The sequence below is a fragment of the Ornithodoros turicata genome, chromosome 1, assembly GCF_037126465.1.
Source record: "Ornithodoros turicata isolate Travis chromosome 1, ASM3712646v1, whole genome shotgun sequence".
Taxonomy (NCBI): domain Eukaryota; kingdom Metazoa; phylum Arthropoda; class Arachnida; order Ixodida; family Argasidae; genus Ornithodoros; species Ornithodoros turicata.
Window position 1 is genome coordinate 19,231,947 of NC_088201.1, and position 27,169 is coordinate 19,259,115.

The window sequence follows — 27,169 nt, forward strand, 5'->3', positions numbered from 1 at the left end:
TAACATAACTTTGGTAGGATTCTGAAGACAAGAGATTTAGTCCGTAGTGGCATTTTAATTAGGGAGTGACTTTTTCGGGTTAAATGCCTTTCTCAGATTCGGGGGTAAAAATCTGACGCTATTTCTAAATCTGTAATTCGGAGAGAAATCTGGCGATGATTGTGCCTTCGGGTGTTTTTGTTTCTCCTCGTGTCTATTAAGTCCTTTCCTAATCTCTCTTTTTTTGTGTGTTTTTGCGGGATCGTGACCTTCCAGCGGTAATCCCTGAAGGCATAGACAGTGTTGACAGACATGGGTGTATTGCTGGGAACGTAAGTGACCCTTTCCTACAGGTGTTACACGTGGCGACCTTTGTCCGTCTTCAGTGGAAACGTCACTTGAGGATTTCATAGTGACTGGAATTCGGGGAGAAATCGGGTTTAACCCGAATTGGTCGGTGGTCAGTTCGGGGGGAATAATCGGGCGGAATCGGGTTTAACCCGAAAAAGTCACTCCCTAATTTTAATGAAGTGTCTTGCTATGAGCAGGTCTCTAGGAATAGGGAAATGCAGAAAATGTTTGAAACACTGATATATTGGTGACAACCACAAAAAATAGGGTTCCTATCCCTGTTTTCCAGAAAGCAATCTGCTTCACAATTATTGAACTGAAATTGCTTTTATTTTCCAAGTCACCAATCACATGTTATCCGCAAGCCAAATAGTGCACAAGACTGACAGGTTAGTTTTTACAAAATGTTTTTGCTATTTTTCCCATCATTTTTGTTTCCTGCAAAATATAATTCCAATACGAGCAGTATTGCCCAATAGTTCAGATATAAGCTCATTCAAATTACTCCAATTAATTTTCTAAACTAAAAGTAAATATTTTGGCAAAATGTCACAGCAGTGCAAAATCTAATACATACTCCAAGTGCTAGAACAGTTGAGAAATTATAGGAGGTGTGCTCAGAGAACAGGCTAGTGATCAATGATGCAGGAAGTACTCCTTTATCTTGCTTGCATCCCTTTGCAGCCATTTTGCATTGAGACGGATGTTCTCTAATGATCGCTGAACAGTACGTTCTGTTGCAGGAAAATGGTTCTGGCGGAAGAATTCCTAAAACAAAACAAACAAAAAAAAGCATTTTAACCACAGTGTAACAAGTGTCAATACTACAATGAATTCTTCAATTCTTCCCTGAGGCACTTAATAATTATCAAAACATGTTCTCAATGCACCCTGTATATCAGGTATATTTCTACCCCAGTACAAAGGCACAGCACTGACCTCCACTTCTAAAGCTTTTTCCTCTGATGCAAAGTTTTCTGTTAAATCCTGAAAGAGAAAGTTTGTTTTTCATGCAATTTCTATTTCAAAATCTCTCAAGGCCTCAAACTATTGAGAGATTTTTGCCTGAAGCATGCTAGACCTGAGAAAACAAAAAGAACATTAACAGCACATTTTCATACACCTTCTTTTGAACATGTTTATTGTGTTTTGCTATGTGACTCAATGTGTGTATTGGGTCTGGGAGTACATGGTGGGAGCGTGCACATTATTCCAATCTGTAACAAAGATGCTACTGCGATGTGCTACATCCCTCTCAAGTCTGAGACTGAAATTTAATGTGAACACTACCACAACTCATGAGGCACATACTACTAGCCATGCATTTCCAACTGGTTCTGCAGAGAGAAAAAATAATTAAACTTAGCGGAACAGCGAAGCTACAATGTAGCCATAACAGCCCGTGTCGAGCACACCAGCTTTGTTCTAGAAGTGTAGTGTGAGAAGCAAAACCACATCAATATCAGGTTTGCCTAACAAATCCCATAAAGCTTACTGGCAACATGCAAACAGAATTTAAAAAAGAAAAATTTACAGCAACGGCTGAACAAGAAGAAAAGGTAAGCAATGATCAGAAAGTTTGCTGACTGCACTTCAATACTGTCATGTTCAACCCAAGAGTGGCACACCTATGCCCTGTGGATGTGCCTTTCACTAGTATTTATTAATCCTATTATCCTATAGGCTACATATTCACTCAGCAGGTATAAAATCCACAATTGCTGTCTATTAAAAAAGTTCCACAAATTATTTTTATCAATATTAATTACTGTGGCACAAAACTACTTTGTGTGCTAATTGCTGTATGCTCACTTTAACAAGGCTGCATAACAGGAAGCCACCATCAAAGCGTGCTGTGAGTAAATCCTTGTTGTCCTGGAGAAACTTCCAGGACATGTGTAGACCTTCTTTTGACCTAGTGCAGCTTCCAATCACGAATACGCAGTCCTGTAAACGTACTTCATCCTGCAAAAAAGTTTAGTTTAGTTTAGTTTAGACGAAGTAAGTAATAACAAGACCGTAACCAGGGCAAGGTTCTGGTATAAATATGTTGGCCCTTTCTTGTAGCAATAAAAGCAAGCAAAAATTTAAAAAAAAAAAGACAAGGTACACAACCAACAACTGATTTCCTATGATAATTCAGAAGCCCTTTTATGCTAAACAGTTAACAATACATAGACTCCGGGCTTCATGTTTTACCCAAATCACGAGTAAAAATCGAGTTTTATGTTGGAACCTGTAAAACAGGAGAAAATCGGGTTATATCATGTGAAAGGGCAGATTTTCGGGTGCAAAATCAAAAGAGGCACTTCTTGCACCTCAAATTAACACGAGATGGCAAGCAGTTTGGTATGTATCCGTATCTGCCATGTACCTGTACAGATGGCTGAATTCGCACTTTGGCAAGTTCTGTTTCCGGGGTACTTTACCCTAATTGATGATGTGGTAAACTGGGGTGCCTCTCGCATCTGAAGCTGTGAAATCCGTAAAGTTGTACCGTTCTACCAGTTCTACCTTCTTCTACAAGGAAAGAGATAGCTGGGCAGATAGCTCCTGTTTACCTATTCGGAGTGTCATGTATGTATTCGTTATTTCGTTTGGTCGCTTTTGTTTTCCTCATGGTGCCATATAAGTCAAGTCCAGTGGTAGAGGCAAATGACTGATAGGCAATTTCATACAAATTCAGGCAGGGCCATCCCCCTTTGAGCCTCAGATTTTCTCCATTATTTTTTTATGAGTTAACCCCGCTCTTGTGACATAAACATCGCAGCTGGTCACAAGTTCCAAAACGAAGCGGCTTGCGAGACATAAAATGAATTGTGTGAGCACCAAGAACCCAGTTTCGATTCAGCATATTTTCTTCCCCACTTTGAAGCACTCTATCCTGTCATCTACGGTTGGAGACGTCATCAGTCACAATGAGTGTAATCATCTATTCTGATCTCCAATGATAAAGTACATACTCGAAGGTCTGGTATTGGTTGTTGTACGGTAGGCGTTAATATGCATTATAAACCAATGTGTGCAAACGGGTTAACGGTTCATCTTGGATAAAAGCTGGCAGAAATACAAGGATGAAGAGAAGCTATCATAGTGACACCTTGTCATCTTGAGCGTGTATTCTCATCGAAGAAGGAAATGAAACCGAAACAAAAGTTATCGTGGAGGCCATACATGATTCTCAAAAACTCTCTCCGTCGAGACGTAACAGATCGCCATTTTATCTGTTGTGGTTTTTTCTAATACACGAGGCTCCCTAACATAGATACCTCAAAAACGAGTTTCGCTCTCCTCTCTCTATTTTTTCCCACACATTCCGACATATGCAGTTTCGAGGCAGCATCGGAGACCACTGGACCATGTTTTCCTACCACGCCATACAGGACCATTTTTTCGTGGACCATTCTTTTCCGGGGCCGTTATTTCCGAGATCCATTTTTTCCTACACCCGCATAGTATACATGGCTGCCACCGCCTGTGGCGCGAAATGTGTATATTGTGCGGACTATAATATTCGACGCAAGAAATGGATACTGAAACATGTTCATGTCACATGTGGGGTTAACTCAAAAAATAATGGAGAAGATGGGAGACCCAAAGGGATGGCCCTGCCTGACTTTGAATGAAATCGTCCTGATGCGATATGTGAAGCAGCTTAGAGACGCCTTGCTTCGACTATGTGTGCATGCCAAACAGACATTAATCACAATATTTTTCTATGCAAAGCGATTGACTTTTTATGATTTTTGTGGTAATTTTGTGCAGTTGTGGTCCAGCTGCAAAACTAAATGTTCTTTAATTAATAAATTTTTACAAAGTAGCATCACGACATTGAAAATTTCAGAATTTCACGTATCTTCTAACTCTGCTTATCCCCAGTTTTTCTCCCCGCTTTTTACGGCTTTGAGTTAAAGAGGGAGCTCTGTAAGTCTCAGTTAGAGGAGTGAAGTACTCAAATGCATGGACTCAGTTGACACTCGAACAGAGCAGTTGTTAATGGAATTGAACTTCAAGCACGTTATGCGGTCCGTAATGCATTACACTGAACCCTCGTTAATATGACACCGCCATTCCCATGGTTTTTTGGTCATAAAGTGAATTGTCATACTAATGAGAAACGCACCCGCCGGACAGACCACTACGCAGAACAAAAGCCTACGGAGTTTGATTTATTTTCTGAAAATGTCAGTTACCAATGTCTACTTGGAGCAAGTATCGGTAAGCAAGTTTTCTATACGGACAATAGCACCATCAATTACTCACTCATCATAAATGCCCTATTGCTCAAAGAATAACAGTGCAACCTTTAGTGCTTTGCTTGCCTCCTTTGCAGTGACATGTGGGGGCCCACTCAGCTCACCATCAGGCACCCCATCCGTTATCGGGTGACCACCGGGCAGACCCAATATGTCACTCTCGGAAAGCACTGTGTGACCTGGCCCTGTGGTCACCGCCTTTTTAAAGTGGGACTCCGCAACAAAATCACCACAAAGGTTGTGCCATATCAGTAATCTTTGGGATGTCAGGAATATGTGTACGAAATATCTCTGTCCAAAGCTGCACAGATTACGAATTATTACGAAGCCAGCGCTTCGCCTCTTTGAAGCGAGAGGGTGCTGAAAGCATCACACTGCTGACATCATCTGGCATCCGGCAAGGAAGAAAGAATGCAGGCTCGGAAGCAGACGACAACGCTGAGTGAAGTCACAGAATGCTCCTCCGGACGAACCGCAATAGTATGGAGCTCTGTTTTCTTCTCATCGCATTTCGGTTTCGGTTTGCTATATCATTTACGAAATCATTACTCACGCAAACTGAATGCAAATGTTGTATTTGATATCAAGGGGATGGTTCATGTTCGGCGTGATGCTCACCAAATTTTTTTCGAATCCTTGTGAAGTCTCCCTTTAAGTCTCCCCCTAAGTCTCCCTTGTGAAGTCTCCCGCACTTCAGCGCTTTGGCGGCTCGAAAAGCGCTATGCGTAATCCCATGGTCAACAACATCACGAGTCATTCCATACCTTGTCGGCCTACTTTAACATGTGTCGCCCTCTGCCTGAGGTATATGGTAGGTGTTGAGAATCTCGGACAATTTTTGCAGTCCCGTGAATTCTGGATTTGTCCCGACCAATCCTGAGATTCCGTGACAGGATTCCGGGATTGAGATAAAGCCGGGACAACGGCCATACGGAGCCTTTGAGTAGAGTAGTCGGATTATTCCTGCGTGTGTTTTATGTCTCCCTCCTCGGCGCTCAGTCTCTTCATGTCAATCAAAACATTCCTCATAACTTAATGCATTCCATACTTTTTTAATATGCGACCTTCTCATTGAAAAACTAAAGACGAAACCAAGTTTTGACTTCCAAAACTGATTGACTGAAGTGTGAAAACCTGGCAAGAAAATGTAGGACTACTTATCGTTGAAGAGAAACTGGCTTTTAAAACTCCAGATGGTTTATTTGCCAAGCGAGTGGTTCGCATTGTTTTCAAGGAAATGTTTTTGAAGACCATTTGTAGAGGCCACATAGCAGTTTTCAGTAACTTGCCATGCCTCTTTAACTTGATACGCAAACTATTTCTCGCATGGAAGACGTAAAACGATGCACTGGTTAAATCGCCTAAAATCTGCGGGAGGTAGCTTCATACGTACTTTGTTTGTTTGCTCATCGTAGAAACTAAACTGACACCTCTGATCCCAGCAATTTTTCTGTTCACATATACATCCCAATAGACGTAGAAGCAGTTCGACGACGCCAGTACCCATCAAAAGAGCAGGCAATGCATGGAGCTCAGGTACGTGTGTCACAGGCGTCAACCGTCAAAGCACTCTCGCCGGCACCGCGCAAGGAAGGAAATATGCACATGCTATTAGGAGGATTCAGGGTGCTAAGGACAAAGAATTCTCATTCGAAACGAGTGCTAGACATTAAACATCTCGTTACTGTTCCACTGTTCTGCGTCGAGACTTTACCAGCAGTAGGTTTGCAGTAGTCTCGAAATCCCGGGATTTTCTAAATAAATCCCTCTTTTTTGGGATGTTAAAAAGAGCCGGGATCCCGGATCCCAACACTAGTGTAGCCTCTCCTCGGGGCTAGTCTTGAAGGTCAAGTGCCGCAGTCATAATAACGAGAGGATAATACATGTACATGCATTTCACCCTACTCGTGACAAAAATCTCGGTCATTGTCGGATAAGCGAATTGTCGTACTAACGAGGTGGATTTACATGGCAGCGAAAGAAAACCGGTCATAAAGCGAGCATGCCAGATTAATGGGGGTCATACTAATGAGGGTACACTGTACTCACAACATTCATAAATTGCTAGTACCTGCAATTCTGTCCATGATATGTTCCCAAAGCATAAAGTCATCACATGCTCAGTATTATAAGTGAATACTTTGTGCAGAAGAGCAGCATATGCAAATGTAACAAAAAACATAACATACAGAGATAGCGAAGTCGAGTGTTGCTTTTATGAGTTCTGGGTCAGAAGCAGTTGCCATAGCACAGGCTATCCTGATCTTCTCTTCTTGAAGATCCACTTTCCTATACAACTGCAAAACACAAGAATTGCACCATTGCAATAGTTAGAGCACAAAATATTTTAAATTCAGCAGTGGTACTATTTTATAGTGCAGACCTGCTATAGTGATCCATGTATAGTGTATTACCAGATACAGCAAATTTTGTTTATAACACCCACGCTGTTATTAAATTCAATGAATTCTCGTATCTGTTTATCTTGTGTTCTTATGTACAGTATAACTTGTAGAGAGTGTAAAATTATTTCACAGCTGGTTGCTGGCATCAATTTCAAATTTGATTTTATTCAAGAGGAATTTACTACATGTCGGACCCAATCTTGATTAATTGAATAGTTTTGTACCACAACACTGTCTTTTTTCACTGTCTTTTGAGAGATGGCTGTACCATGCGGTGGAGAAAGTATGACTGTTCTAAATATTTTCTATCTTTAGTTGTATATAATTACAAAAATGGAATGAAAAAGCAATTATTCAAGTAAGATGGCGGCAAGTATATCACCAACATTCATGTGTAAATAGGAATGTACATAGTGCAGTGTGTTTTCGGGTTTTATGAATCGGGTTTTTTTTTTTAGGAGCCGTAAAACGGGGTAAAGTCGGGTGATATTGTGTGGAAAAGTATATCTTCAGGTGGAAAATAAAAAAAGAAGCCCTTCTCACATTTTAGATGAACATGAGATGTGGAACAACTGTACTCAATGCAGTGTGTTTAGCGTTCTCCAGTGCCCGTATTGTTTGCTCAATTGGCACTTTGCCAAGTTCATTTTCAGGCTTTTTTTTGGTTTTACTCGAAGTGATGATGATGCAGATTGAGGGGTAAAAATGGGTTTTACCCTAAAACACAGGGACTTAAATTTTCATTACATGAATTGTGATTGTTGAAAAAGCATTCTCACACACAGCTTTACAAAATGTCCATTTGAATAGTCTAATATTTTCAATACACAGAATAATTATTTTACCACTCAAATGCAATGAAAGCGATATAACAGAACCCACAAGGATTGCAACTGTCTTTTCTGCATCCAATATTACACTGCAAGTAAATATAATCAGCGCAAGTGCAAGTAACAATGTTTTTCTTTATAGTGTTTTTTCCTCAGTTGGTACCAGAAGCAGGTGTGGGCCAGAAGAAATCAATGCCATTTTCTGATCCAACTGAATGAAATAGTATTGCTATTTCCTATCCCCATGTATATAAATATCACCTCAAGCATCTTGTTGTATGTGGCCTTGTCAGCTGTGGCAGCAACTCCAAGGTACACCTAATAGTAAAAAGAATCCTGTGAACACACAAGATCATAGACACAACACAAATCACAAAACTAATTTCTATACACTGGAAAGTACAAGTGACCATTCCTCGAATGGAACACTAATAGCCTTCCAGCAATGGCTAAAAAAGATAAGGATAAGTTGTGGCTTCACGACACTAGACAACTATTACCATGAGTGATGCCACAGTGGTCGGTCTGTGGATTAATTTTGCCTACCTGAGGGTTCTTTATTGTGCGCTGAAGTTTTTGAACACTCTATGCAGTATCCGTCGGGATCTTGGGTTTTATGTTGGTTTGAAAATTGGGGCAACAATCGAGCTTTGTTTTAGGAGCACTAAAATATGGCACTATTGGGTGGGAAAGTAGATTTTCAGGTGGGAAATGAAAAGGAATTGTTCTCGCATTTCAGACAACCACGAGATGCCGAATGGCTGCACTGAACGAGCAGTGCTTAGCGTTCACCAGTGCCTGTAGCAGTGACTGAACTTGCACTGTGGTAAGATCCTTTCCTGGCTTTTTCGGGTTTTACCCAAAGTGGCGGTGATGCAAATTAGGGGTAAAAACAGGTTTTACCAAGTTTAACCCCAAAACACAAGTCTCTAACTGTATTAAACTTCCGTTGCAGAAGAAGGTGTGCCTGAGCAAACTTGTACCCCATAATAACATTTGATGGCAAAGTAGAACAATGTTATTTATACAGCATTTCTTTAAGCGGCGTCGGTGGAGCATGCACTTGCATAGTTCCTCCCTGCAGGTAATTAGCAAATGGGTCTGCTTCAATGTGATGCTAAATCTAATAGAAGAAACATCAGTGGTCGAATAACAGTAAGCAAGGGTTAAGGGCAAACATAAGGCCAAGTGTTATCGCTCTTTCGATAGTCAGCGGTTCCCAGTAATTACGACAATATGCAAGTGTGTTGTTAAAGGGGCACTAAACAGCTCACCGAACATTTTTCAATCAAGAAAAGAACGTGGCTCACAATTTCCAAATATATAATTCCTTTTCTTGTAGCAAGTGTACTATTTACCAAGAAACAAATTTCACAAAACTACTGTTGAAAGTTTTCCTAGGGATCAGTCCCATAGGGAAACATGGGAGGCCTTTTCTCATTGCTCTAGGCTTCTTCACCAGGAACTACTGTATTTGGGACAGGGAGCTGAGTCACTTTATCGAGAAGCGTGATTGTCTTGTTGTATGATTTATTCGCTTATCTGGAATGTCACCTTGTTGTTTGTTCACTTACTGTTATGTTTCCTGTTTGGCTTTTTGAACAGTAAACTTCAGTCACGAGTGAGCTGTTGGTGTGTTTACCTCTGTCCACCCTCATCTGGTTTGCAGCTCTATCCCCATGTATGGTTATCGACTACCCCAGCTTTCCACGCTTACCAAGAAACAGTGGCATTCAAAGAGCATAATCCGAGCAAGACTCTCTTTCCTTCTTGGAGAGCATCTACAACACACGTCTCGTACGTGTAGCAAGGCTGCATGCCTGTCACTAGAAATCAGGGAGATTTTGGATTCCTAGCCAATGACCAGCACCGTTGAGACACGCTGCGGTGCGCGGGGAACCAGTTGAGAGAACATTGTGGTGACCTCGCGAAGCAATACTGAAGCTGAAGATATAATGTGCACATCAAATGGAACATTACAGACTTCTGATATGATTTGAACTGGCTGTCTAGTGCATTTCAAGTGGAGAGATGTTTAGAACGTATTTCACTTCCCGATATAACAATAAGTCAATGCATAAGCGTCTTGTATTTTGGCTCGATGGTGTGTGATGTCAAAATGATGTGTGGCTATTGTTAGCAGGGCATCGCAGGGCTGGGCACGAGCACGAAAGAGTGCAGTGAATATTGTGTCAGTTTAGAGCCATTATTTACTTTTTTGTGCCAATAATTTTTGGAAAATATTCACCGCCGGAAATATGAGGCAGTAAGAAAAAGTAGACCTTGTATACCTGTTTAGTGCCCCTCCTTGGAACAAGATCTTTGTCAAGATTACTGTAAATAGGTTCAAGGAGGCTAATTTCTACGCTGCTTGAGGACACAGAAAATGACCCTGTATGGCCAGATCCCAATTCGAGTGAACATGAAGAAATGCCTTTTGGGCGATTTCATTCAAATTCAGGCAGGGCCTTCCCATTTGGGGCTCCGATTTTCTCCATTATTTTTTATGAGTTAACCCGACCCATGGCATGAACGCTGTCGCTGGTCTCAAGTTCCAAAACGAAGTGGCGAGCAAGATATAAAATGAAGGGTGTGAGCAGCCAGAACCCTTGTTTTGTTTTGTAGTATTTTTTCTCCAATTTGAAGCGCTCTATTCTGTTGTCTATAACGGCCACCGCTTCTATGTTTTTATCACGTATTGACCATGTCATAGGCTCTGAGTATGCACAATCTTTATCTGATCATAGGAACATTTCATAGAAATACTGCAAGAACGTTGTCGTGTCAGTTTTGTGCACTTTTGTCTCCTTATCGCTACCACACATAGCAGCAGCAGCAGCAGCATAATGAAACACACACCAAACACGGAAGTCTAATCTTTGCTCTTTTTAATGGTGTGCAGCACATATTTCTGCACTGCATCCTTCAGCAAGAGCTTTTGCCAAAATTGTGGCGAGTATAAAAAGTTTGTGAAGCGCCTACACAAAAAGGCCATGTTTTATTTGAACAAAAAAATATTGATTCATGACGGATTCTTTAGCTTCCAACAGGCATAAAATTTAGCTGTTGTAAGTTCGTTACTGGTTAGTTATCGTGCTTGGAAACTGCCCCACTTTAACAGGTCCGCCGAAGGGATGTCCTTCCTCAACGCTTGCCTTTGTCATGGCTGCGTGTTTGTCACATGCTCGCATATGCTGGTGAATGCTTCGGTAAGTTCACTTTGCTTACCGAATACATAAGCATCTACACGTCTCCCGTTAAACGATACCAGGTGCCTCAGGGGGGGATACACCAATGTCGGAAGTAGAGATCTGCTCATTTATCTCCTCGATAACCTCTCCTGGCGGGACATAGTCGCCGTATATGCAGACGCAGAGAAGCGCAGTCAAATGGCAAGCTCATTTATAGTGATAAGAAAATACCCGAAGCAGTTCCTTCAGAGCTTTTTCTTTATTTTGTTCATTGCGCACCTTCGGAGACGCGTCTTTCCTCCCCAATGTGAGAGGATGAAAGAGCACATTATCACCTCTTGTGTCCTGGAAAAAGATTAAAAGAAAACAGAAAATGCAACCCAAGATAAGGGCAGTTCCGATAGCGTCACCCGATACATTTGTTTTTGCTTTGTTTCTGCAAGTTAAAGCTCACCTTTGACACATGAGGCTGCACTGTGCTCCTTCACCCTCTCATATTGGGAGTGAAGGGAAGACACGTCTCTGGAGGTGCGCCATGAACAAAATAAAGAAAAAAAAAGGTGTTTCCTCACAAATTTTTCCGGACGATCTATCGAACGGCTACGGTATCAGGTGACCGAAGGGAACAGATGTACTCATTGGGACAACTTTGTAGCTTTTATAATTAAAAAGTTAACTAACGATTTTTAGGTAATTTGTCATTCGACGGTTGAGAAACAGATGGCCAAGAACGTCCGCCGGCCCAGAGATGATAGAAGTGAAAACAGGATGTCTATAGCCCTTATAGTTTTTTTTATAAAAAATCTGTATCGGAAAAAAAAAAAAAAAAGACACCCTGTATAGTGTTCTGCTTATAATGTTATTTAACATTTAAAAGGGGGACGGAAACATGCGCTTTTCTTGTCTATCTGTACAAATTTTGCACAAATCTGAAATTTTGTACAAAATTCTATTCCACAATGCGTGAGGAAGCAGTTTTAAAGAAAATGCTCTACTGGTGCCAACAGTTACGACCAGGGTTCCAGAGCGAACCGAAAACCTGAACCGAAAACTGAAAAGGAAAAAAAAATTTTTTTTGCGTGAACCGGAACAGAACAAAAACCGAACACAAAATTTTATGCTCTGGAGGGAAACCAAAAATATATTTTTGGTATTTGGCCCTCAAGTGCACAACACATGGCATGCATCAGTGTTTGGGTGGGAAACTCCAGAAACATCACATTACAACAATGTGCCAGAGCACAAGACGGGCTCCTTGTTTTTGTCGATAAGTCACATTGTAGGACCTCGTAACCTCTCTCTTTATTTGTCTCTCTGTCGGAAAGAATAAAGGAGATCATTGTTTAGAACCGTCATGTTTTTACTCCGGAGCTGAACCAGAGCTGAACCAGATCTGAACAGTTTTCTTTGAACTGAAATGAAAACCTGAAGGAAAAACCTTGCGGTTCGACACCCTGGTTACGACAGCTGTACTATGAAACCCAGCCTGTAAAAACTATACTTACAGAGCCCCTTAGGTCTGCTGGGATAGTGGTCGTGCCTTCAATATGAGCATCAAATCGACGTTTGGCTTCATGCAGGACTTTCTCATCCTTGAAACGACATAAGCGCTGAATGACAATGCTTCGCAACAGTGTTTGCAGATGACCTGTGTAGAAATGGCATGTAGAACCAGCAAATTTAGTAACAAATGAGGCTAGAAAAAAAAAAGTACCGCTTCCCCAACATATCAATGGCATACAAAATGAGAGTCTTTTGCTCCTCATTCTGACAGCCAAAGAAATACCTTTCCATTTTAATTAGAGATGTGCAAATATTCTAAATTTTGAATACAGATCAAATATTTCCTACATTTGATACCTATTCGTATTCGAAAATTTGATATTCGAACTTTCTCGAATATTTTGCATTTTCTGAATGTCATAGAAGCTCACTACCAATCTATTGCAGGTTGCACGCTTTAATTTGTACGTTGCGGTCACAGCGCCGAATGTGAACAGTACAACAGCTACAAAGCGGCGCACAGAGCTTTCAAAGCTGTTACGCTCACCTGCCAATGCGTCACTGCACGTTTGATAACCGAAATCAAAACTAGTACAGTCAAACTCCTTTACAACGAAACTCAGGGGACAGCAAAAAAAATTTGCAGTAAAGATATTTTCGTTAAAAAGGATGTCCATTATTGGACCTATAGGGCTCCAGCAGGACCGCAAAAAAATTTGCTGTAGTGGTATTTTCATTAAAAAGGTGTTCGCTATAAAGGAGTTTGTAGTAGTGCAGAGTCTCCATTAAAGTCCGCCCCAGCGAAACTACAATACATTTCATGCATCGTCAGCACACTCACCGCTCCAGCTGATTCCCAGTGAACACTTAACATTCGAGTGAGACCTACAGTTCGGTTGGGTTCCAGTTAAATGAGTTCGGAATTTTGTTGGAGTTAAGCTGAACACCACTCTTCACCTGCCACTGCATGTTCAGCCAAAACCCGCGATTATAAAGATTTTTTCTTTTCTCTCCTTCGTTTGTTTCAGTTTCGATTTGTGGTAGGGAGCTTTTGCATTTCTATACTTCGGAGCTCGAACTGGTCATTGGCGACCCATACGTAATCGAATCAAGGACATGTGCGATGACAGCGATAATCGAGGAGTGAGATGTGACAATATTTTGACATAGCTTCTCCAACCCTGGTGTTTTGCGACAACATACATAAAATACCAACTAGGATGACAATAACGTTGCAGAATCATTTGAAACTGCACTCACTGTCGTTACAGATGATAGCAAGACACATATGGCTTTTAGATGAAATGGAAGAAGCGCTGAACACGAACAACGCAGAAACAATCACGCGTGAAAGCACAGCTGCTCAGCCTGCATGCACTGTCGCCGCCGGCATTGTCGAGGATTGCAGTTTTATAGCGCTAATGAAGCTGTTCCAAACTATGCATTACTGTCAGGAACAATGGTCTCATGCATGACGTCACGCGTTTCCCACCTACATGATAAATGCGGAAGGCATTGCCAGTCCAAGTAAAAAGCACTTTCTGCCTTCATTTTCTTTTTTGATAACCTGTGAGCCGAGATATGCTCATCAGAAAACCATCCCACATTCTCAACATGTCACTACTCTATACTTCCATTCTGTCTGTTTCACCAGCACTTACAATTCGAACGCAGGTGTTCAGTGTTCTAGATATTATACTTACAGAATAACTGGTAAAGGCTGCATGATGTTTTATAATTCTATTTACACAGGAAGGATATTAGTACCACGTATCACATCTGTTCTTAGAACAACCATGGTAAAAAAAGGTGGTGAATCTGCATGGCCATTTAAATCATTAATTACAACTATCTGTTGTAAATGATGTGTTACTTTTTTCCTCAGTGATGCTGCCAGTGAGCAGAACGCTGTGTCCTTTGGCGTCCCTAAAAATGTTGCCTCTGCATTTCATGTCCCAAGTTTTACCGTTTCATACAAGAAATAGTTGCTTTCAAAAGAAAGAAAATTCAGATGAAAGCAGTTCATTCGAAAAGCAGTTGATCCATCAACTGCTAGTTCTTTTTTAAGTGAAATGCTTATGACCAACTTCCTTCTAGTTATCTTCATCAGAGTGTAGATCTATTGACCTGCATTACCATAATCAGCATTAATGGTGTCAGAGCGGTATGTCATGACAGATAATAGGGATCTCTTCGTCCTCTATATCACTAACAGAAATCATGAAATGTAGCAGGTGCACAAAGCTTTCAAAGGTAGCCATGAGTCCCCACATTGTACATTTTGTCAAATAAAATATGCCTGCCTTTTCGGCTAAGAAAACCTACTCTACACTGAGGGCACAGATCCACAGATACTGAGGTATGATATCCTTCCTTAGCGGCTTGTCACAAGCCTATTTTGCATTACGGTTTGCCACCTTGTGGACTATGTATGCCATTTATTATCTTTTTGGTGCCTGAGTGGTATCTAAAGAAAGCTCAATGGAGAGCTCCCATCCAACCCCATCTTTCATGCATGATGGCATACTTACCTTCATTAGGCTTGGCATCCCAACCTACTTTAGCAAATATTGTGCTAAAAAGCTTGCAGCCATATGCATGCAACAATGGTTGGAGGTCTGTGTGAAGGAGCAGTTGGTTCAGGTTCCCAAGACATGAGCTGATGGAACACCACACATTACAGTTGTCTTCGTTTACAAAGGCCTCCATTAGCTTTAAGGCCTCCACAGTTGACTTATGTCCACTTCGAACCTGAAACCAATTAGCTGACTTTGCATGTCTACGGTCATATATGACATCTTGTATGTGCTTGAAACCATTACTACATAAACAATTTGAAACCAAATATTCATCTGCAAATAAATTTGGAACTGTTTCTACTACACTCATAGATTAGTTTAGTTCAAACATAGCAAATGCCAGGTCATGAATCAGACACACAAATGCACACGCAAATGATAACAATTAGGAGCTTCCATGCACCTGCAATGGTTTGAGATTGCAAGAAATATCTTGGAGCACAATCTACGAAAAATGCAAGGCATTTCATTTCTCTATGATGACAAGCAAATGAAAGATCTCTTCCTTCACATACAAGTTAGCAGTTTCAAAAATGCATTGCAATGTTAAAGGGGCACTAAAATGCAAAAACAAGTTAACTTCAAATTACGTTACACGCTATGTTAATATCGTACTTGTTATCATAATTCAAAACTTTGATTCCGTTACGGAGCTACAATCGAAATTATACTGGACTCTTTCTTGCTTCGGTGCTAAGCAGTGAACGTCGCTTCAGCTAGTGCCTCGGTGTTTTTAGTCCATGCTGCGCGTGCGCACACATGCCACGCCATGAAGCAGTCCCTGTGTCCCAGACTGGTGTCGCTGTCCGAAGGATGTGAAGGTAAACGTTGTCAGTGGAACATTTGCAAGAACTGTTGTGGGCAACAATTTAGTGAAACGGTATTCAAAAATGCAGTAGTGCGCATCATGCCGCGCATATACGGAACACTACGATCGGGCCCGTTCCAAATCCACATGCCCACGATAGGTATGCGCGTGCTTTTCCTTCTGTCTCATTGGCCGCCAATCTTTGCCTCTTGGGGACCCCATTCGTTGCCGCCAAAGATGGCTCTGCTTTCATGGCGTTTTTCTTCTAAACGGTAGCACTTTGTCAACTAATTTTGCTTGCATTATCCTAATTGAAACACGGACTTTCATTTGAGAGCAAGTTGTGTTTGCATTTTAGTGCTCCTTTAAATGCTAGCATTATTTGTTCATACAAGCGGATGGAAAACTTAGTAGTAACTTGATAACTGAACCGGTTAAGGAACCGGAAAAGTTTTGATGCTCATGTTTTCTAACCATCTAACTATGCCACATAATCAGATACCTGGCATTGCCATGCTTTTCCATGCATATAACATGCATCCATGCATACAAGCATTGTGAATGTCAATAATGCACCCATATACATTTTGCTTAGACATATGGTGCTGCTGCTGACTGACTGCACTGCTATGTGTCCACGAGCATAACTTAATTATCTACATTCATATTGAAGGTTACTACAAACGCAACGGTTACCAAAACGCTTCAATAGTTAAGCCAGGTATTGTAACATAATTCACAGTATTGTCATCAGCACTGCCTGCTATTGTCAGATATTATCAGCAATTTTTGAATTTCTGGATCACAATTTAGTTTCGAGAATGATACACAGTTGGGCCTGTTGGTACATGGTATGGAAGGTAAAATCCAGCTGTAACACACGGACGAGACACGAAAGACAGCACAACGCTGGACTGTCAACAGATTTAATGAAAGAACAAGGAATGATAAAAGGTTTGCAAGGCTCCCCAACGCCACCTCTGGGATGTATGAAATGTAACGATCAAGGACGAAAAAACACACACGTTATCAAAGGAAGAAAAGACAACATTAGACAAGCGATAAGGCGAGTCGTCACGTGCTGTTAATCGATGAAAGAAAAAAACTTATCTTTATACAAGCGAAAGGGCAAGTTTGTGGCAAGTTTCAGACAATCAACACTATAAGGATAAGAAGGGATAAAGGATAAAACGGTAAAACAACACAATGACCAAGTGAGCTACACAGCTACAGCAGGAACCTGAGCTCCTTATCAGTAAGCGAAAGAGAGGGCTCACTGACACACCGGTCCGAACCATACTTTCTCATTTTAAAAGCCTAGATTAACTCGCTCTCGCATTTTGTTTTGCCTTTTCCTAAAACTTTCACCTGATCAAACAGCGGTGCACAACCACAAGCCCGACAGTGGGCCAGAAGACTGGCACCACCTCCCGACTTGACAGAGTGATGATGTTCTCTTAAGCGTAAGTTGAGGCAACGCCTCATTTGCCCTATGTAGACCTTATGGCAGGAGAGAGGAATGCAATAGATGACACTGGCATTATGGGTAGTGTACAGTGTAGAATGTTTAACCTTACAAGGAAGGTTCCTGTTACAAGCAGAAATTCTAACACACAACTCAGAAAGCTTACAAGGGGCAGACAAAACTACCCGTCCTCCGTGTCTCCCGGCAACGTTCTTAATGATATGAGACAACATATGCACGTACTGTGCAACTTCTACTTTCTTTCCCACCAAATTTGTGCAAAGGCTTGTCCTTTTTATTGCTGCCACTTAGGGAGTTAACTTTTCTAAGTAACTACTAAGTAGTACTTACTTACTAGTACTAACTACTACTTACTTACTAGTACTAAGTAACTTACTAAGTAGTAAGTAATCTGCAACTACCATAAGTACAGTATCAGGATAGCCTGACATCTTTAGACGTTCACCTGTAAAGAGAAATTCCTCTGAACAGAGTGGTAACAGCTATTCCTAAGTGCATTCTCCAGGCAGTGGGAGACGACTTGGGAGTGTGATGATCCAAAAGGAAGTAGATGCTTCTTAGCACATGGGGAGTATGCCCAACACACATGGCATAAGTCCGAAAAAGGTCAATTCAAGATCCAAAAACCGTATGATCCTCTGGGATGCCAGCTCCTTAGTGAAACTAAGTGCCCCACTACAAGACTGAAACAGTCAGAGAACGTCGCAAGACAGACTCAAGAAGGTCCCCCGGAGCTAGATTCAGTAAGATTAAAAAACCATCCATGTACCTAAAAATTTGGCGTTGCGGAGCCTTGCATCTATAAGTGGAAGCAATAAAAAGGACAAGCCTTTGGACAAATTTTACAATAAAAAGGTAGAAATGCTATCGTACATGCATAAGTTGTCTCATAACATTAAGAAAGTTGCCGGTGGACATGGAGTACAGGTAGTTGTGTCTGCCCCCTGTAAGCTTTCTGGGTTGTGTGTTAGAATTCCTGCTAGTAACAGGAACCCTTCTTGTAAGGTTAAACACTCAACACGGTACACTACTTGTATTGCCAATGTCATCTATTGCATTCCTCTCTCCTGCCACAAGGTCTGCATAGGGCAAACTTTTTATCATTCCTTGTTCTTTCATTAAATCTGTTGACAGTCCAGCGCTGCAATGTCTTACGTCTCTCGTCCGTGTGTTACCGCTGCTTTTTACCTTCCATAAATTTAGTTTCATCCAGGATTTTCAGGATACCTCTTCATATGCAGCATCATAGTTCTTCTGACACTTTGGACGCATACGTTTCAGTCAGCAACAAGAAGTTAATGGCGAATTTGGGTGATCATTTCGTGGCAACACGGCCTAGCGATCGGAAATTGCTAGGTCGGCGCCCGAGCTGGATCACATGACCGTTGCCACTCGAATATGAGTGGCAGGAATATAGCGGTTTTAGTCGCTTGGATGACGATAGGGGCATCGCAGTCACTCGTCTTCGGGATCCGTCATCTGCTAACACACGTGAACTTGAGAGCCCTCGCTGCCCTCGCGATGCGGATACGACGACACCAGATATAGTTGGACAATCCGCTGCCCAGTCGCTTCGAGGGTGGGCGGAAAAAGTGCTAGCTAGCAAATTCCTGGCACTCAGAAAGTGCCACGAGAACAGGCGGGATCTGGCAAAAAAAAGTTGCCACGAAATAACCACCCAAATTCACCATAAGAGTGTGTTCCACATGAAACATGCAGAGAGCAACCACACGATTAGAGAGCGGAAAATTAGGCACTAAGAGGAGGTGCTCTTGACCGCAAAGGACGCTGTATGCAGGTCAGCATCCTGAGTAGTATCACTTTCTCTTCCAGTTAGCTGAAAAAGCGGGCCCGCACCTTTTTATATTTCAACTTTCCTTCCAACTGGAAGATAAAACGATATTCTTCTGAATGTTGGTTGGCCTAGAGAGTTTTATGCGATGAAGAATGCCCCCTGTCAGTACCTCAAAATCTGCTCTTTTACACATGACCCATACTGACTATTTTGATGCATCCAATGCCAGACCACTTAACCCTTTGAAGGGTGGGCAAAAAATTACAACTGCGTGCCAAGATGGGTAAGGCTTCATAAGCAATGTACACATCTGATGAATTGTGGAAAGTAGGGGTGTGCGAATAATCTAGTTCTCGAATTCGTATCGAATATTAATCGCTGGAAGTGTACTAATATTCGATTTTCCGAATATTCGACTATTTGCAGAATATGAACGACACCTCCCGAAAGTGGGCAACACCTGATGCTTCCCTGCATGAGGTGAAGCCTGCTTTACGAAATTGCCAGTGCTGCAGGACCAACACAAACAGATTGTACTTTAGCTTAAGATAATGTCAGCCCAAGTTTATCGTGCATACTTCGCCTGAGGAAGGGGTCGGCATCCCTCCCATGTGCAGTTTAGCGGTGCCATCCGGGGATTTTGATTTAATGTCTGGGAGGTTGCCTTTAAAAACATAATAAGACTTAAATAGTGCCTACAACCCAGGAACAAGGGTGTCTTAAAGGTGTCCCTTACGTTCAAAATTTCAGCAACGTAACTTCCCCAGGCGAGACATGCACACTCCAGCAAAGAAGCTAAAAGCCGTTCACGACAAAGCTGAGGCAGGACGCCAATTTGTTTCACAAGTGACCTATGGATGTCCAGAAACAATTGCAGCCTCATCTGTGTAACATGCCACTGCCTCACATCAAATTTTGAAATCAAGATAATTACCCCAGTATGTACTCACCTGAAAAGCAGGAAATACTATCATGTAAAACTAAAGTGACATGTGACAGTTAATGCTAGAAAAATTACACTAATGCCATGGGCTAGAAATTGCAAACTTTTAGTGCGAAAAGCTTATATTGTAAACCTCGCATGACTACTCGATATTCGATTCGGTACTCGACATTTTTTTCCTCCATTAGATTCGATATTCGATTCGACTTCAAATATTCAGATTCGCACACCCCTAGTGGAAGGTTATTCATCGAATATTCCTATGAATATTCCTATGAAGATATGATAAGCCATTTATAGGCATAATGCTTATATTTGCACTTGGGTTACGTATATAACAGAACATGTGCTGTGTTCTTCTACTTGTCTGCAAAGGTTTGCGAGAGTGTGGTACTACTTGGCTATACACAGAGGCCTTTGTGCCACTCAACGCATATGAATTCGGTGTCTTTCCGTAGCCGAGCCTGCCGCATTGCCTGTTGGCGCTGGCGAAACGCCTCCGTTGCGTTCGGCTTCACTGCGCCGCCATATGAAGTACGGGCGATGCTCATCTTCCAGCGATGGTACCAGTATACTGGTAGAAATAGCCGACGGATGGCGCGCCCACAGTTCCAGGGAGATGCGTCCAGCAGAAAAACATCACTCCCAGAGCACCGCCGCAGCAGCATAAAGAGGCCACGAACATTCAAACAGAGACCTACGGATGCACTGGTGCGCCCCTACCCTTCAAAGCGTTAAGCACATCCAACGCAGGCATGATACACCACAGTGAGTGCATCAAGGTGACAGACTTTATCATAGCCCTTGAACTAGCATTTCCTGCATAATGTAAAACCCCCGAGACTAGAGAACACGAAGGGACAGACACAACACGAAGTCTCGAACACAGCTGAAAATTTTACTTCACATACAAGAAATATATACACAAACAGAGGGAAGAGAAACAACCAGTTGAGGACAAAATAGGAGGTCAGTTCGGGAGAACGAGCAGTCTGCTCAAGGCCAGACCGAGGATTACGGGTGGGTTGCTGACACAGTTCCCACAAGAGGTTATGCAAAGGGTCTCTCTCAAAAGCCTTCTGTGAGGGTCCACTTCGGAAGCCTTTACAATTGTTTCATCCCATAGTGGGAAGCAATCAGAGCATTCTTCCAAATGCTTGGCAATTTCGGAGTTTGGAGCTTTATTTTTTACTTTTAATGAATGCTCTCTCAAGCGATCATTTAAGCAACGTTTTGTCTGGCCAATATAACAGAAACCACAAGCTAGGCGGATCTGATAAACAACGTTTGAAGAACAGGGGACGAATTTGTTCTGGTGATTCTTGCAGGTAACTTCAGGTTTGGCGAAAGGCGAGAGGCGGTCAAGACGGAAGTTGTTCTTGAAAACAAGGGTGGCTTGAAATTTCTTCGCAACGGCCAACAAGTTGTGAGACACTTTGTGGAAATAAGGTACATAATACCACACGTTTAGAGACAGAGGGCTTAGTTCAGGGCTTAGGTTGCTTTTTCCTTGGACATCAAGGATCGATACTATTCACTGCAAGAGAATGTCTTGTTGAGTAGAGTATGCAGATTTCTTGAAGATAATTTGGTGCGCTTTCAATCAAAAGGTGGTATATCTATCACTGAATTTTTGCGCTTACTAGAACTTTATCTGAAATCAACTGCCATAAGTACTGACAGCCAATTGTACACCCAAAAAACTGGTATCTGTATCGGCTCGAGTATCGCGCCTGTTCTTTCAGAGATTTACCTGAGTGTAATTAACAATGCTGTATTATCCTTTATATCCTCTCTGTCTTCAAATGATGTCGTTGTAAGAAGGTTTGTAGATGATCTGGTTTTCGTTTCCGCCAATGAGAGTGTTATTGCTCAATGTAAGAATGTAATTTTGTCCGCGGCCCCGGAGCTTGTGTTCACTATTGAGTTCCCCACAGTTGGCATGCTTTAGTTTCTTGATATAAAGCTTTTGTTACATCCCGCTCTTTGTTGGTCTTACGGCAAATCTCAAGCTAAACCCATTTTGCCCGCTTCAAGTTGCCACTCTAAAACTGTAAAACGGGGTTTGATCACAGGTATCCTATCAGATGCCATAAAAAAATCTTGTTGTCATCATATCCTTCCCTCTTCAGAGAGTCAGCTTCTCCGTTTGAATGATGCTGGTTACCCCCATCACATGTTACTTGATGCTTTAAATGTTTTGTTAAACACCTTGCTTCCTGGTTCGCCTGAAACTAAGCCCTCTGTCTACAAACGTGTGGTATTACCTTACTTCCACAAAGTGTCTCACAACTTGATGGCCGTTGCGAAGAAATTTCAAGTCCCCCTTGTTTTCAAGAACAACTTCCGGCTTGACCGCCTCACGCCAAACCTGAAGTTACCTGCAAGAATCACCGGAACAAATTCGTCCCCTGTTCTTCAAACGTTGTTTATCAGATCCCCCTAGCTTGTGGTTTCTGTTATATTGGCCAGACAAAACGTTGCTTAAATGATCGCTTGAGAGAGCATTCATTAAAAGTAAAAAATAAAGCTCCAAACTCCGAAATTGCCAAGCATTTGGAAGAATGCTCAGATTGCTTCCCACTATGGGATGAAACAATTGTAAAGGATTCTGAAGTGGACCCTCACAGAAGGCTTTTGAGAGAGACCCTTTGCATAACCTCTTGTGGGAACTGTGTCAGCAACCCATCCGTAATCCTCGGTCCGGCCTTGAGCAGACTGCTCGTTCTCCCGAACTGACCTCCTATTTTGTCCTCAACTGGTTGTTTCTCTTCCCTCTGTTTGTGTATATATTTCTTGTATGTGAAGTAAAATTTTCAGCTGTGTTTGAGACTTCATGTTGTGTCTGTCCCTTCGTGTTCCCTAGTCTCGGGGGTTTTACATTATGCATCATCTTCACCAGCTCGCTTGCTTCCTAGCCATGTTTTCATTAGCATTTTCTGTCCATATTTATTGTGGCACTGAATTGCTGGCAACATGCTACAAATGTCAACACCCAAGTGGGCACCCCAGAAGATATAAGGATCGTGCAGCACTCCCAAAAGGCAAGATAATTACAAAGATGAAAACATGGTTCCGTGTCACTCATGTCATGCCACACTTACAAACTAAAGTACGTACCAATGCAAAGAGGTCACTCTGCAGGCCTAATCTGTCCAAAGGTGGCAGAACCTTATCTTTAATTGCAGGAATGAGTCTGTCCAGCATTTCTTCTGAGTAGAGGGTTCTGTAGAACGCTTTCATTCCAACATTGACCTGATCATGACAAAGAAGCCGTCAGGTACCTTTGACAAACCCAATATGTAGTATGTTCACTGGGCAATAATACTACCAGGCAACGCCAGTGTGCCATTTGGGACTGGATCATTATAACTCGACTGACCCCCAGGTGTCACTCCACTGCTCATGGTATCAGTGCCGTGTATTAAACGGGAGTCTGGCCATTAGGAGGAGCATAAAAAGGAGGCTCGACCTGCCAATCAAACTTGGGCGCATTTCATTGGTTACCGTTTTCCATGGGAGCTTCCATGACCAGGGATCAGAACCGGAACTGAACCCGAGCCGAAAACCGAAAAAAAAACGTTATTTTCTGACGAACCCGAACCGAACAGAACAGAACAATTTTTTTGCTTGTCCTGAACCGAACCGGAACTGAACTGAAAAAAAAATCATACGGTTACCGGTTCGGGAATCAGTTCAGAGGTGAAATAATTGTACTACTGACCGAACTTTTTCTTGACTCACCTGAAACGGTTATATCACACCTTTCTCTTACAACCGTGTATGGTGAGCGTAAGCTCGCTTTCATGTTGCAAAATTACTGCCCATGAACCGGTTAAACAGGGACCGAAAAAAGTAACGGTTCCAATCCCTGTAAATGTCCCGACCGGTGGCAGATTTTTTTGTCTGCGCGTGTGTGTGTGTGTGTGGGGGGGGGTTCTCCCTGAGCCGAACCGATGTACCCGAACCGGTTCAAGCTGATAATTCCGGTTCAGCGGAGCTAAACCCGAACCGAACCAATATGCCTGAACTCGAACCCGAACTGGAACCGGACCGAGAAAAAATACCGGGTGCGATCCCTGGCCATGACACCAAAATTTAGCCAAAATGGAGGATAGTGCTTGGAACGGCGAAGCGGAGATTTTGTGACAAAAAATTTTCCCAGACTACTTCGATTTCATACTGCGAGTATATATCCCCGTGTACGCATCTGCAAAATGAGCTTCAACTTTGGCTCCACCATCATAGTTTACGTGAAAATGAGATGTTTCGTCGCTAACGTTAGGCCTAGTTAAGACCTCGATCCAGGAAAATAGCAAGAAAGTCGCACCTGTTACGTAAGATTTTGCATTATATCGTTGAATTTTATTTATACATACATCGTTGTGCATTTTTTATTCAATCTATTTACGTCGCGTGATTTAAAAGTCCATACCGGCAGCCGTCTGTTACGAAGAAGTGGTTCTACTGCTCTCCTGGCCATTTCTGCAATTCTGAGTCTTCCCAACATGCCTCTCTCCATGCAGATGGCGTTGATAAAAGTGGGCGCAAAATCGTTATTTTGGTCTGTCACGAGTGATATCCGTTTCAATCCAAATCCATCAATTTTCTCCAAAATGGTGGGAGACAGTAAATAAGGGTGAGGTATAAGTACTGTATTTTGACCTGTGTTTGGCTAGATACCTCAAAATGTGGGTGGAGCCTCAGGTATAGGCAGGTCCCATTAATGGCCGGACTCCCTTTTAATACACGGCACTGCATCGTATTAGATACAAAAGGCTTCTACAGGATGCCATAGAAGCAAGAAACACGGATTCGAAATACTTTTGCTCAAATATTCCTTACCTTGGCACAGAGGCTTGGAAGTTGCATAGCCTCCACAAAACTATACTTTTCCTACATTTTTTCTTTCTATCTTGTGAAGCCCCGATGCAATGAACAAATGTTTTGTAAAGGGTAAACATGGTGCAACCTCTCTGCGGACATTCCTTCATACATTTTTGTCTTACACTACTACTACCTTTATTTTTGTCTTAGCACCACGAAGCAACTGTTGCTATGAGTGGCATACAGACGTGGACAGATGGAGAGAGGACAGCAGCAGGGGGCAGGGGACGAGGGGGGGGGGGTTAGTATGCATCCTGGGCACTCTTCAGGGAGAACTGCGCAGGCACGCGTCTGAAAAGTCTGCGGGAAAACCCTAGGCAGCCCAGCCGGTGACAAGATTCTAACCTGCGTCACCTCCAAGTCTCGGCTAGATCGTCCTAACCACTATGCCACAGGAGTTGGAACAGCATGGGACAAAAGTTTACAAGACACGGCACTGACATATTTCTTCATCGGAACAGATCCCCAGCTGTCTATCAATTAGGGATTGAATAAACAATGGGTGACCGGTTATTCTATCCATCACCCAGTATGTGCGTCTGCTCCTGTTTACTGCTAGGGTGTCGCACCAATGGAGAAATGTGACACCCCAGTGTTCTGTAAACTCACACTGCTGCCATATTCATTCAGTACACAGTACAGCTAACAATTCAACAACCTTGATGTTGAATCAAGGACATGCACACGCACAAAAAAAAAAAAACATAAAAAGAAGCTCCAATGTTCTACCACTTTTGCGAGCAAAATATTCAAACATTACAAATGTTTGCACAAAATAGCCCCTTTCATACAATAAGCCATTTAATTCCTGGAAAGTAATGGCAAGAGAGAGAGAGAGAGAGAAAGAGAGAGAGATGTGTGTGTGTGTGTGTGTGTGTGTGTGTGTGTGTGTGTGTGTGTGTGTGTGTGTGTGTGTGTGTGTGTGTGTGTGTGTGTGTGTGTGTGTGTGTGTGTGTGTGTGTGTGTGTGTGTGTGTGTGTGTGTGTGTGTGTGTGTGTGTGTGTGTGTGTGTGTGTGTGTGTGTGTGTGTGTGTGTGTGTGTGTGTGTGTGTGTGTGTGTGTGTGTGTGTGTGTGTGTGTGTGTGTGTGTGTGTGTGTGTGTGTGTGTGTGTGTGTGTGTGTGTGTGTGTGTGTGTGTGTGTGTGTGTGTGTGCGTGCGTGCGTGCGTGCGTGCGTGCGTGCGTGCGTGCGTGCGTGCGTGCGTGCGTGCGTGCGTGCGTGCGTGCGTGCGTGTGTGTGTGTGTGTGTGTGTGTGTGTGTGTGTGTGTGTGTGTGTGTGTGTGTGTGTGTGTGTGTGTGTGTGTGTGTGTGTGTGTGTGTGTGTGTGTGTGTGTGTGTGTGTGTGTGTGTGTGTGTGTGTGTGTGTGTGTGTGTGTGTGTGTGTGTGTGTGTGTGTGTGTGTGTGTGTGTGTGTGTGTGTGTGTGTGTGTGTGTGTGTGTGTGTGTGTGTGTGTGTGTGTGTGTGTGTGTGTGTGTGTGTGTGTGTGTGTGTGTGTGTGTGTGTGTGTGTGTGTGTGTGTGTGTGTGTGTGTGTGTGTGTGTGTGTGTGTGTGTGTGTGTGTGTGTGTGTGTTACAGAATTATCTTGTAAAGGAAGGACATAATGCAAGAGCCCTTCATGTTGTTACTTAAATGAACAAACCTTTATCCATTCGTCTGGTGCAACATCTTTCACTTGAATTTCAGATGACCTGGAGTCGAGGAGAAACTTCTTTGCAATGGTAGATGAATCTTTTGCTGTACATATGCTCACAGGGACCATCCACAGTGAAGTATCACCTGTAAGTAACAAACATACACCTCTTTGTTACATTATGCCATTGCAGCACTATGACAAGGTACTAATGTGTAATAAGTAATTCACCTTCAGCTTTGCCACCAGCACAGAACTTTTCCTGAGAAAAGGTCACTTGCCTACAGCTACCATCCTGTTTTCCAGATACCTGAATAAGGGCAAAGAAAACCATCTCAGTGCAAACTCACCTGCTGCTGTATGTAAATAGAAACCTAGGAACCTAGCCAGAACACCCTGCAAGAACCAAGAGAGAGGAAAAAAAAACTGCTGGCAACACAAGCCCATGCATTTTCCATTAATGTCATTCTGGACATTAGCCATGTTCGTCATATGCTACGATACAGGTTTATAATTGAAGACTT

At 42.4% G+C, this 27,169-nt stretch overlaps 1 protein-coding gene across 4 annotated transcripts in view; it reads right to left on the reverse strand.

The window, feature by feature from the left end:
* Positions 1-638: 638 nt before the first annotated feature.
* The window catches only part of LOC135377591 (puromycin-sensitive aminopeptidase-like), a 64,803-nt gene continuing 38,272 nt past the window's right edge, over positions 639-27,169 (reverse strand). For all 4 annotated transcript variants that reach the window (XM_064610122.1, XM_064610121.1, XM_064610120.1 and 1 more), the window contains 10 exons: positions 26,877-26,955; positions 26,655-26,791; positions 23,247-23,381; positions 15,047-15,266; positions 12,518-12,660; positions 8,083-8,139; positions 6,776-6,883; positions 2,143-2,295; positions 1,270-1,317; positions 639-1,098 (listed from right to left, as the gene is read on the reverse strand). In XM_064610122.1, coding sequence (XP_064466192.1) covers positions 967-1,098; positions 1,270-1,317; positions 2,143-2,295; positions 6,776-6,883; positions 8,083-8,139; positions 12,518-12,660; positions 15,047-15,266; positions 23,247-23,381; positions 26,655-26,791; positions 26,877-26,955 — 1,212 coding nt within the window. In that variant the 3' untranslated portion in view covers positions 639-966. The remainder of the gene's footprint in view (positions 1,099-1,269; positions 1,318-2,142; positions 2,296-6,775; positions 6,884-8,082; positions 8,140-12,517; positions 12,661-15,046; positions 15,267-23,246; positions 23,382-26,654; positions 26,792-26,876; positions 26,956-27,169) is intronic.